Below are 12,360 nucleotides of genomic sequence, written 5' to 3'. Positions count from 1 at the left end.
CTAAATTACTTGTAAACTATTTGGTATATAAAAAAATTATTGAAACGAAAGTTGCATGGTCTCAAAAGTAGCGTTCTGTTTTGCTTTTTTTTGAGATACACAGGTCACCTTGAGTTTCTTCATTATAAAAGTTTAATTTTAATCTTGTGGACGAAGAGAAAATTGAATCCTGAATAAAAAACTAAGAGATGTTCTCTGTGAATGATTTTTAATGATGCAAATAATGCTCAAATTATTCTCCATTGCAATTAATACATTTATGTAACCGATCGATAAATGCAAGTGATATAGACATTGAAGTATGTCTATCTTTGTTTGCACCATTATAATTCGAAGAGATAATTACGTGGCCTTAAATGGACCTTCCCGGACCATTTTTAATACACTACCTATTTGTATGAAATAAAATGAAAGGTCAATTTATAATAATTTCTAGACCTCTATCATAAATTAGATACATTTTACCACGACTATGGTGACTTGAAAGAAAATGTTAAGGTGTAAAAATATTTTGAAAAATTTTAAAACATTTCTCACGGTGATCAGTTTCGAAATCACCATAATTGAACGCACAATAGAAAATTATTTTGCTGTATGATCTGAAAGAAGATATTTCTTACCGTAATTATAATAATATTTGTTCGACGCATCAGCGTTAAAGTTACGTATATCAATGTACGTATACATATAGCGTATAGTGTTCTTCCTATTCGTATAATTTTAAAATTCAAAACGATAAAAAAAAATTAGTTTATATTATATATTTAAATCTATTTTTAATTAAAATCAACAATATTTTAACAAAATTTTTCAGAATGATCAATGTGTTGAACAATAAACGTGCGTATAATAAAGTATAATAAACGTGCTGCGTTAAATATAACATTATTTTTTAAGGAATAAATTCATCTACGAAAGTTTTAAACTATCATTGAAATCGACACCTATGCATATACAGAGTTTAATCCATAAACAATGTCATTTTAAAACTCATTACCAGTTTGTCTGATACGATAAAGTCTAATCTATTCGTGCAATTTGAACTACACGTGATAATGATAAATAATTTCTTCGTGTTCGTTACTTTTTCATAATACCGTTGTATAGTAATTTATTGATAAAAATATAGGATCAAATAGAGAAATATTTGGATATTTTTATTGCAACTCGTATTTGTTTAATTTTCAAAGAAAAATCTCACTGACTTCTGATGAAAATAAATCCACACCCCCTCAGTGTATCAGAATAAAAACGTTCTAATGACATTGCTTATGGTTTAATCTAAACTTTGATAAATTCAATCGACAGGTGGATCACTTCGACAAGGAGATAACAGGAAACTATTGCATTTTCGAATTTTTTTCTGTGTACCTCCCTCCTCTGTCCTGGAAAGAGTGTGTAGTCAACAGCTGTGTATTTTGAAGACAAAGATTTCGTTTTAAAATTCAGGAACTATATAATAATTAGAAAATGCTCTTAATTATATCGTTGATTACAGCAACATCCACAAGATCTTTACTCGTCACAACGACAATCACAGAATCCGACCCCCGTTGCGTTCGAAGCACCACCATCCACAATTACACTTCGACCGGAGCCTCCAATCTCGCAGGTTTGAATCAGATATTAAATATCATGAATTTACACAACAAGATTTTTATTGTATTAAACTACCACTTTTTGCAATGACAAAACTACGCAACGAGCATAATATTGTGTTGGAACGAAAGTTCGTAGCGTTTTTAAATTAAAATTCAAAGATAAAATTAAGATATTTTTTCATAGATTTATTCAATAACATATTTTCCATTCTGTTCTATTACTTTTTGTGATTACGTTATTTATTTATTAGAATTATTAAAATGTCTTAATGAACTGCATCAATTAAAAGGGAATTATGCAAATCAAACGTTTACACGAAATTCATAAATCCAAAATTTAATGTAGGATTTAATACTGATCTTTGTTTCGCTTCAATGATACTTATAGGCACCAGCTCCAGTTTACCAAGCACAACCCGCCGCAACAAAAGCTCCAGTTAGTGGAAACATGAGGGGAGACCTAAAGTGGCCACCACCATCAGTGAAAGCTCAAACAGCAGCTGAAAACCAAGCCAGGATGGATTTGGCGAAAGGTCCTGCCTGCAGACCTCGCAGAGTGCACAAGGACTACAGCGGCTTCTTTGCTCAACATGCCTTAAACAGCACATACCCTGGTTACCGAGCTCCACCAGGCACTCAATATTTCACTCCTTCCTACCAGCATTAGCAAATCTTGCTTGAATATTATTTACTTCCTTTTAAATGTCCTGAGATTGACATTTTGTAATGAATACTTCGATTCTTTTAATTAGAATTTTTATATAAATGGAAAATTAATCAAAATTTCGATTGTGTAGTGAGATATATATGAAGACGTTTGTATGGTAAACATGTGAAATTAAAAGGATCTATATATCTTCTACACCAGATATTTCTATATGTTGATGATATTGTATATTATTTACGAAAAGAATATATTTAACTTCACATAACCGTCACAAATCAAACATCAGAATAAATAACATGGTTTGTGGTACTATTTCATCACTTTGTGCTGTTAAAAAAGTTGTTTACTTTTAATCTCTTGGCCCTCTTGTAATACATTGAAAAATGAAAGTTCACCATCTTGATTAAAAACCATGCACATTGAAAATTGATTGCAATTATAATTTTCATATTTTTGCTATACGAATATTTTTCGCTCATTACATATATACATATATTCAATACAAAATCACTCAGGACTGTTCTCGTTGGATTTCGAAATTTGTACATTGAAAAGAAGAAGGAGAAGAACCAAGTAAATGACCAACTAACATTATATATACTTAAATATCTTTTAATTAGGATTATTATTATATGTATAGGGCTTAGGACTGCACATGGATTACAGGGTAAATACGTGTTCTTGCTCTTCCAGTTCTTCGTCCGAAATTAGCTTTATACTTTCACGAGATATAATTTTTAAGGTTCTTAAAATGTTTTCTGTTCGAATTTCGAATTTCAACAATAACTTGTATATACTGAGACTGATCAAGTGATTGCTTTTTATTGAACGCTAATCAGTAATGTAGCATTACAAACTTTTATCGTGCACTTGTTGTTAATTTAACGATAAACATAATATTTGTTGCAAAACTTAAATTATCTCGTGGAAGAGTGAAATAAAGTATAAATAAGAATCTAAACGAAACATTACGACTGTACAAACAAAAACTATTAAACGAATAACGAAAATCGAATAAACATTACGAAAAATTGTATCGAGAAAAGTTTTGTAAAATGATTCGGCAACTATATGTTCATGAAATTACTAACAGAACATTTTTAATAATGTAACATATTGATGTGTATAAATAAAGGATACTTACAAATTTAAAAATTAGTTAACTTACTTTATTATTAATTTACTTTACCAATAATTGTACAAAATGGATTTATGTGCTAACAATATATGGATCCTTTCATAAAGTTCCTAGATCAGTGTTAAACGCGTTTAAAAAATCATATTTAAAAAATCTTTAGTACTTTTTCTAATAAATAAATGCTAAAAGATGACCACTTCTTTACACAGTTCAACTTCTTCAATAAAAATCAGTATTTATATTCCGGATAGCACTTTTTTAGTTCAAAATAACTTGTTGTCTATATTTTACATAATAACGTTTTTAATTATATTTTAGGTACTAATAATTTTCCCTGAGTTCATCTTGTTATAAAAGTCAGATATATTATTATATTAATATAAAGTTTAAGTTATCAAAATAAATTGTTAACAGATTTTCTAAACATTTAAAGAGCTTTGCATCTAAATAACTGCGGCGTGCATAATACTTGGGTTTTCGAACGAAGTTCGTCATTCCAAACCTACATTTTCATAAATACACTATTAGAGCGTACAATGCTGTTCTACTGTTTCAAATATTCCACTTTATGGCTTAACCAATAGACAATATAATAAATTAAGTAAAAGATAGATAAATAGAAAGTCAGTAATATAAATCTGTTTGGTTCTTCTAATATACATATAAAGCTTCACGTGATTTTAAATATGTATTTCAGTTTCCTTATTATCTTGTATTATGCACGCGTTCTGGAAATAAAACATAACAAAGATTTCACACTAAAGAAAACCCATGGGTTTGTTGTATGGCTTGTAGTAACTTGTATCGTAGTCTTTCTTTGGTCTGGTACCGTGGGAGGTCAAGTAAATTGAAGCACGTGTGAGCAATTGGTAACAAACGTTCGTCGTTCAATGGTTGAATTGTGATCTGCAATGAAGAAACAATTACTTCATTAAAAAACTATTAATGTGTATAATAGAAATATATGACATATAAGTTGCGGTATCTACCCTGATCGCCTTCATGCCTTGAATAGGTATTCTGTCGCTTCCAGTTAAAAATAGTAAAAACTTTTTCTTTTCTTCTAAAGGCAATTCACGAAATACTTGCCAAAACAGTACTATAGTATGATCATTTTTTAAATAGCCTTCTTTATACGTGGTACTTTTTTCGAGCTCTTCCCAATCATAATCTTCATTACCTACTACTACAGCCTTTAATTCATTACTATGAAATAATTCTAACACTCGACCACCACAAACTTTATGAAATCCTTTGTAAAATGCCTGGAAGTGAGGATCTACTGATTTGTTTAGTATGTAGTCCACATATAACTCAACGAACTGATTTCTATATACATAAAACAATGGTCTCAAAATTGAAATCAGAAGAGACGAAATGAAATGCACCAAGAAATATGAACATACTTATTTTTAAATGTAACAGGAACTTTACTGCCGTCTGGTATAAGTTCGCATGTCTTTCTTTCGCCAAATGCCTCTCTAATCACTTCGAAGTTCAAGCAAAACACTTCTTCGAAATCCGACTCTTCGTAATCTAGAATACTTTGCATGCTCCTAAAACGGAATTTATAATTTTATTACATATTGTAAAAACAGATTTTAACAAGACAAATTTTTGTTTTAAACGTAACGTACCGGTAGAGAACTGGAGACATTTCTTTTATATCGGTTAGTGTAACTGGTTCATGTAATAATTTTTTATATAAGGCTAACGGAAATGGCAGATCAATAATAATGAAATTGTAAATCACCAGTCCACAAAGAATACCAATTAAAAAATACATGTTCTCGTCTTCAAATGAGTCTTCGCTGAACCAAATCACTCTGGTCTCATCGTATTGCTTGAACATACCATATTTTGGGTCTAAAATTTCTTTCAGTAAGAGCATAAAAAACTCTTTCCTAACTCCGCCTTGGTCCATTGCTTCCTCACCGTGAAATTTCACCTATTAATATAATAATTCTATTAGATAACAATTTTATATACAGGGTGTCCCATTTGAAGTTTTGCACATAATTATTTCCCAAACTATAATATTACTATTTAAATGGGACACCCTGTATACAGTATGTTCAAAATACAATCATTAGACTATGGAAGTGTATACAACATATCAAAACACCGATAAAAGAAATATACAAAAATATAAAGTATACTTCAATTATAGTATATAAGTATACTTCAATTATATTTCACAGGAGGATACGCAATCTAACAATCACAATACTCACTCGAAGAGGTTTCTTTAGGTCACTGGAATCATATTGAGACAATTCGGTAAGAGTATCCTGAACTATTCTTTCACGCGAAACGTTTAATATTACAAATTGTATATGAGGACCTGCATTTGCAGAGAATAGATCGAAAAACATCTGATTCATTACAGCTCGAGTCGCAGCTTCATTCATTGCTGATTGCATCTAATATGTAATAAGAATTAAAATTATTAGGGGAAGTTAAAAAGAAAGTTAATTTACAATTTACATCATACCTGAATGGCCTGGTCTGTTTCAAGTAATATAGTCTTGGCTTGAGCATCAAGAAGAAAAGGATAGTGACAAAACACCTTCTGAGACTAAAAAGAATGTTGTCAATTTTCAAGAGATTGTTAATTGTGACTGGATAAAACTTAAATTACATTGTGAATATGTAACATACAGGAGATTCCTTTTCTGAAATCCATTTGACATAGTCGCTTCTAATGTCTATAAAGTCTACTAGTTCGGGTAAATGAAATGTAGAATAAGGTACTATGTTACCATCTTCACCCTCATTGTTTAATTTATTTAACAAGCGTAATAAATCTAATATAAGTTGAAACGTGGAATCCCACATCACCCCCTACAAACCAATATGAGGAATTTAATGTCACAGAAATGCATACACACTGTGACATGCAACATATATTTTGGGATCAGCAAAGTAAATTACCATATTTGGAGTAGATTGTTTCACGTAATGTAGAATAACAGATTTATGAATTCTAACCAATCTCTCAAAATAATATGACGGCGCTTTGATCCACCACTGACTTATTATTGCAAGAATCTCAGGTCTTAACGCTAAAACAGCTTTGCAGAATGGTTTATGCAATAAATTATAATTAAGGGGATTTACAAAACCATGATACAAAGGTAATATTAAGTAGATTCTTAAAGACTCCGGACAATGTAGTTTGGATGATGAACTAACAAAGGAAGGAATCAAGCTGTCTGATATGCAAGTAAATATCTGAAGAGAGAATAAATAATCCGTTGTAAATTAGATTTTCTAAGTACTTAAGTTTCATAAAACTGAGTTTCTCATATACCAGTTCTTGAATTGTGCTGTTATCCAATTCTCTAATGATTCCAAATAATCTACTTGCTTCATTAAGATTAACTCCATGTTGATTAATAGAACATCCATAGTGATTATCATTGTTAAGCAAAAACGATCCATTTACACAGGCTTGACTTTTGAATACCGTTTCCAAGTATCTATAATTTTTACATGACTTCTGTTTGTTATCCAAATAACTATACAAAGCAGATAGTACCCTAGATGCTTGAAGCAATCTTAGGTACTAACTTTTCTACTCACGTCATAAGTTCATGGTCAACAGGCGAGCTTGGTGGTATTCGTTGACATGCTAACAATTGATCTTCAGTTATTTCAAGAATTTTATAAGATGTTTCTAATTTTCTACAATCATCTGGCTGTATATTACTCTGCAAAAGTTTTAATATGTACCACAGAAATTACATTGTTGTTAATACTTTACGCTCACCAGTTAATACAATATTAATTTTTCTAACTATTACCTTATTAAATATTCATAAAATCGCTTACTAACCTTTCGTGAAACTACTGTTGCAAAACAATGATCACCACCAGTAAAAACATGTTTGACGATGGAATCAATTTTATAGGAATCTATTTTTTTATCTAGATTCGTTGGCATGGAACCATTTGGCGCAGTCCATGGGCCTTCTAACACTTGTGGTGCAGCTACAGTACGTGTAAGGCGATTACCTAATTGTCCAGCTCCTCCTAAACCCCACGCATAAACTCTACCTTGTGACGATACTAATGCCAATGTATGCCTTTTTCCACATGAAACCTTTAAATGAAATATTTAGAAAGTAATACACATATAACGGATTTGAACCTTTTCTCTCAAATATTATCAGTACCTGTGTAACTATGCTACCCATAAGCTCCATAACTTGGCGAGGTAAAATTTCATTTGAATTGTTTCCATGTCCCAATTGGCCATACATTCCTGCACCACAAGTGAACACTCCCCCATCCTAAAACGCATTTACACAGAGAATGTCTTAAGATTATCTTACTATTTTTGTTGTATTTTTAATGGCACTTGAAATGATTCCGAAAAGAACTGTTTAAAACTGTTATATAAACATTTTGATTAAAACAGACGTGAAGAACTTTTATTTTGAATAACTGTTTTATTACGCACAATCGAAATTTCCAGCTAATGTCTGTTTCAATTACAGTTCTTATTTTGATTCTTATATCGGATACAAACAGTTACTTTTTCGGTTCTATTGTGTACCGATTCTTACAATTATAAAATCAATTCTCAAATCAAGTTTCGCATAATTGACATGTCGAATTATTATAATTGCATTTTACTGTATATGTGGTACATATATTTTATAAAATAGTTATAAAAAAAGGAGAAACATTTATGCAGGGTGTAAAAAAAGTAATGATAATCCGTTCTAGATTGTTAATCATTTTTTTAAAGTCAACAACTGCTCATTATTTAACACCCTGTACAAATGTTTCTCCTTTTTGTATAACTAAATACAGTTATAATAATTCGAGATATGAAATACAGAAAATTTGAGGCAAGAAAATAGAACCGAAAAAATAACTGTTGGAAACCGAAATAAGAACCATAATCAAAACAGATACATATGGAGATTTCGTTTCTTCGTAACAGATATCCGAAATAAAGATTCTTCAGAACTGTTTTAAGGGTCAAAACTAATATTATAACTGTTTTCGAGCACCGATTTTTAGATACACATTCTTTAACGGTATTTGTAACACTTAATAATACTAGGGAAAATACTTACAATCGTTAAAAATACAGAAAAATCTTCACCGCAAGCTGCGTAACACACTTTTGTATTTTGTAACGTTTTTAACTGACATGGAACATTCCTGTCCTGTGTGTCATTTAAACCCAACTGACCAAATGTATTTTTACCCCATCCAAATACAGCACCTACAGAAAAATTTAGTCAGTTTTAGTAACTTATCACAACTATTTCCATCTGTGTTTATTATTTTACCTGATTTAGATATAACTATACTGTGATATCCACCACAAGCAATGTGAGCAATAGGAATGCCATCTAAACCATTAATAAGTTTAGGTTTTCTTTCATTTTCAACTTTAGAACCTAATCCAAGTTGACCTTCGTTATTAGAACCCCAACTGTATAATTCACCATTATTTGTCAATGCGAGCGTGTGTTTCACACCACAAGCTACTTGCACAATTGTACTTGTACATAGTACTTTTACCATACGTGGTGTACATTCCATAACAGTTTTAGAGTCTAAACCTGAATTTAAGTTGCAATAAATACACTGTTATAACTATTTGAAAGTTTTCTAAAACATCACAACAATGATTTTGATGATACCTAATTGACCATCTGCATTGGAACCCCAACTGAACAACTGGCCCCATTCGTTTACTGCTAACGTGTGGTGTGCTCCACAAGTTACTTTCTTAAATACTAGTACATTTAAACCAGGCGCATCAACCAATTCTAAACATAAAACAATTTTTATAATAAAGTATATAAAATTACCTTAATGATTTGTACTATTTGTTTCCTGATACTTACGCAATCTTTTCATTCCCTTCTCATGACCAAGTTGGCCATAATCGTTATTACCACATGAATATATTTGTCCATGTTGTGTAACAACTACTGTGAAATTCTCACCACACGCAACTGTATGAAAATTATATTAAAACGTGCGAATTCTATACATACATTTAAATGTGTCTCATTTTATGATCAAATCCTTACTTTGTTCAATTTCTGCAGCTTTTATAAAGTCAACTTCCCGGGGGGATAAAATGTTTTCATCTTCTATACCACCCAAACCTAATTCTCCATGTATAGTACTCCCCCAGCAAAACATATCTTTGGCCAACTTTTTAAAAGAATTTTCTACTGCTACAAGAGGCTCAGAAGCCAAACGTCGTTTTTTTGACCAGTTTTCCTATGTACATAACAATATAACAATAAAATAATATCCATATTTGTGTTGGAATCATATAATTTTATAACAATGAAGATTACAGTCACAATAACATAAGAACTGTTTAAATTTTTAACTCATTAAACCACACACTGTATACAATTCTGTTTCAAATCACCTTTGAAATTGTGAATTCTAAAAAAGGATGCAATTAAAACTACTTCAATCTTATTAAATAGTACATGTTAACATTATAATCTTTTTCCAAAATTTATTCATCTACATTTCCTAGAATATAAGTATTGTACTTTGTATAACAGTAGACTACAACTGTTACACAAATTTACTATTTATACACTTAGTAGTGTATGAAAATATAAATAAATAATTCTAACAGCCAATTTAATTTTAAACCGTTCAATAAAACAACAAATACAGAATTTCATACAATGAAAAATGACAATTTTCAAAAACAAAATCATATAAAATGTTATGGATGGTATTATACGTAATCAATGAAACTCACACACTGGTGAAACTTATTGTAACGATCCCTTTTTTAATTGTAGTACCTTTATAATATGGATTTTTAGTTAAAACAAATATATTATACATAAATGTATTAAAAGTCACAAAATTTATATTTTAATAAATTCTAATAATAATTTTTATAAATAAACTAATAGAACACAAGTTCTTACAAAATAAGTATAGAGTATTTGTCCCATGCATGACTTAATAAATCTTACAAAATGGATTAGAATACTATAATGTTCAATGCACACTACAAATTAATTTGTATTTACAATTTCATTCTACTATAATAGGTAATGGATGAAACGAATCAAATAAATAACATTGTAATGAAACAAATGATTAAGAACAGAATGCATCATTTAAAATTATTGCTTTGAGCCATAAATAACTCCTGTCACAGTCAAGAATTCATTGTTCTGCAAAAATCTCTATAATCCGCCTTAAAAGGTAATTAACAAATAGATCTTGTTTCTTCATCAGTAATAGTAGTTAATATTTAATTCATTCCACCAAATTAAAAAATTAAGATTGTGATATTTGAATTAAGCTAACATGTTTTTAAACATTCATGCTGTTAAAACAATAGCTGCTCTTCGTAATGCTACTAAAAATTATGACATATGCTCATAAAGTAAATAATTAGACAATAGGATGAATAAAGAAAGGTAACAAAGGAGAGCCAGATTAGACATAAATATCTTTCCTTAAAATTTAGTCATTAAATCAAAAGTCATTTGAATGGCACAAGATTACACTTCAAAATATATGTTAACATTAGCTATAATTATTAGAAGACAATATGTACTTATATGTAAAAGAAACGTTAAGAAACTTAAAGGCAAAATAAACTTTGAAGAAAAACATTCGTTACAACATTTTGTTTCTTCGTAACATATTTTCTGTACCATTACAAGCAAAGGAGACATTTTAGGTAAAACACCCTCATACATTGAGTACATTTTAACATAGGATTAGAAAGAAATAAGAAATACTATGTAAAAAACAATGAAAAAAGAAAGCGGAAAGGACAGAAAATTAAAGAACTGCATCAAAGAATGGAAAAAAATTATACAACGAAGGTGACCTAAATAGTAAACAAATTTGAAAAGAAGAATTTGTGTGGGAATAAATTTCATATATGTTTTACTATATTAAAAACAGAACTAAACAATTTTAATCTAGTAGATCAATGTTATTTATACAGCCTTAAACTTACATGAATTTAGGAAAAAATCAAGTATTATTTATTACTGTATTGAATATATAATAGATAATATTAATACTTAATAAACAGTATTTATACCCATGCTATTGTTTTCTATGTCTAGTCTGTTATATGTATATTATGTAGATATATAAATAGGATATGATCCAAGCTTATAAATAAAATTTCAAATTAATAATGTACATGCAATTATACATACTTTTTCAATTCTATAGCAATGTAATGAGTATTTGTGAAGATTTTTGTATGAAAATATGTATTAGTAACTAACCATATTTTTTTCTGTTTCTCTCAAACTAAAAGCATCAGAAGTGTGGATAGGACATGCTATTTATGAAAAACACGTGGAATGTCCTAAAAATAACGTTCTTTGTAATAGTTTGATGTCCAATTAATATTAACACTATATTAATTAAGAAAAGAACATTATTTTTACATATCGCTTTTTTTTTAATTTTATAAATTTATATGTTAATAGAAAATAAATTAAGTGACATTAAAATAAATAGATTTGGGAAGAGTTCATATTTTTACCGTTTTTAACAAGATTCAGAAGCATTGTCTGAAATTAATGATGACATTGCGATAAATTACCATTGTACCTGTTTTGACTGTCATAAACGGAATTTCGTCGGATTAGGTTAAGAAAAACAAAGAGAATTTAAATAGCTCGGAACATGATAGTATTTCATGGTGAAATAACAGACTAACAACGAAAAAGCGAACTAAAAAGTGAAATGAAGCAAATTTCATTTATTAATGGAATAATATTTATTTTTCGTAGGCAAATATGTCACTACTAATACGGTTTCACTCGTTACTTACATTTCTCTAAGGTACAATTTTTATTCAAACATGTTAAATACAAATACTAAAATAAGTAAAAACCTTTTTTAACATAATACGATTTATTTGTTAGAAGAGAGATAACTTTTGTCACTATTACAAGATTCCA

At 29.5% G+C, this 12,360-nt stretch overlaps 2 protein-coding genes across 4 annotated transcripts in view; one reads left to right on the top strand and one right to left on the bottom strand.

Annotated features, from left to right (window-relative positions):
* LOC143356470 (uncharacterized) overlaps positions 1-3,423 on the top strand; it is a 42,867-nt gene extending 39,444 nt beyond the window's left edge. For all 3 annotated transcript variants that reach the window (XM_076792190.1, XM_076792188.1, XM_076792189.1), the window contains 2 exons: positions 1,499-1,612; positions 1,990-3,423. In XM_076792190.1, coding sequence (XP_076648305.1) covers positions 1,499-1,612; positions 1,990-2,268 — 393 coding nt within the window. In that variant the 3' untranslated portion in view covers positions 2,269-3,423. The remainder of the gene's footprint in view (positions 1-1,498; positions 1,613-1,989) is intronic.
* Positions 3,416-12,360, bottom strand: Herc4 (HECT and RLD domain containing E3 ubiquitin ligase 4). Its single transcript, XM_076792187.1, has 19 exons — positions 12,231-12,360; positions 11,677-11,759; positions 9,469-9,664; positions 9,280-9,390; positions 9,073-9,201; positions 8,716-8,991; positions 8,497-8,648; positions 7,585-7,701; positions 7,245-7,511; positions 6,992-7,119; positions 6,720-6,888; positions 6,341-6,640; positions 6,068-6,250; positions 5,901-5,984; positions 5,641-5,829; positions 5,044-5,354; positions 4,813-4,962; positions 4,396-4,735; positions 3,416-4,312 (listed from the first exon to the last, which is right to left on the bottom strand). The coding sequence occupies exons 2-19, from the start codon at positions 11,677-11,679 to the stop codon at positions 4,160-4,162; spliced, it is 3,258 nt and encodes a 1,085-aa protein (XP_076648302.1). The 5' UTR covers positions 11,680-11,759; positions 12,231-12,360; the 3' UTR covers positions 3,416-4,159.

This window comes from Halictus rubicundus, chromosome 8 (assembly GCF_050948215.1).
Source record: "Halictus rubicundus isolate RS-2024b chromosome 8, iyHalRubi1_principal, whole genome shotgun sequence".
Classification (NCBI taxonomy): domain Eukaryota; kingdom Metazoa; phylum Arthropoda; class Insecta; order Hymenoptera; family Halictidae; genus Halictus; species Halictus rubicundus.
The sequence above is the reverse complement of the archived record's forward strand: the minus strand, read 5'-3'. Positions and strand labels throughout refer to the sequence as shown.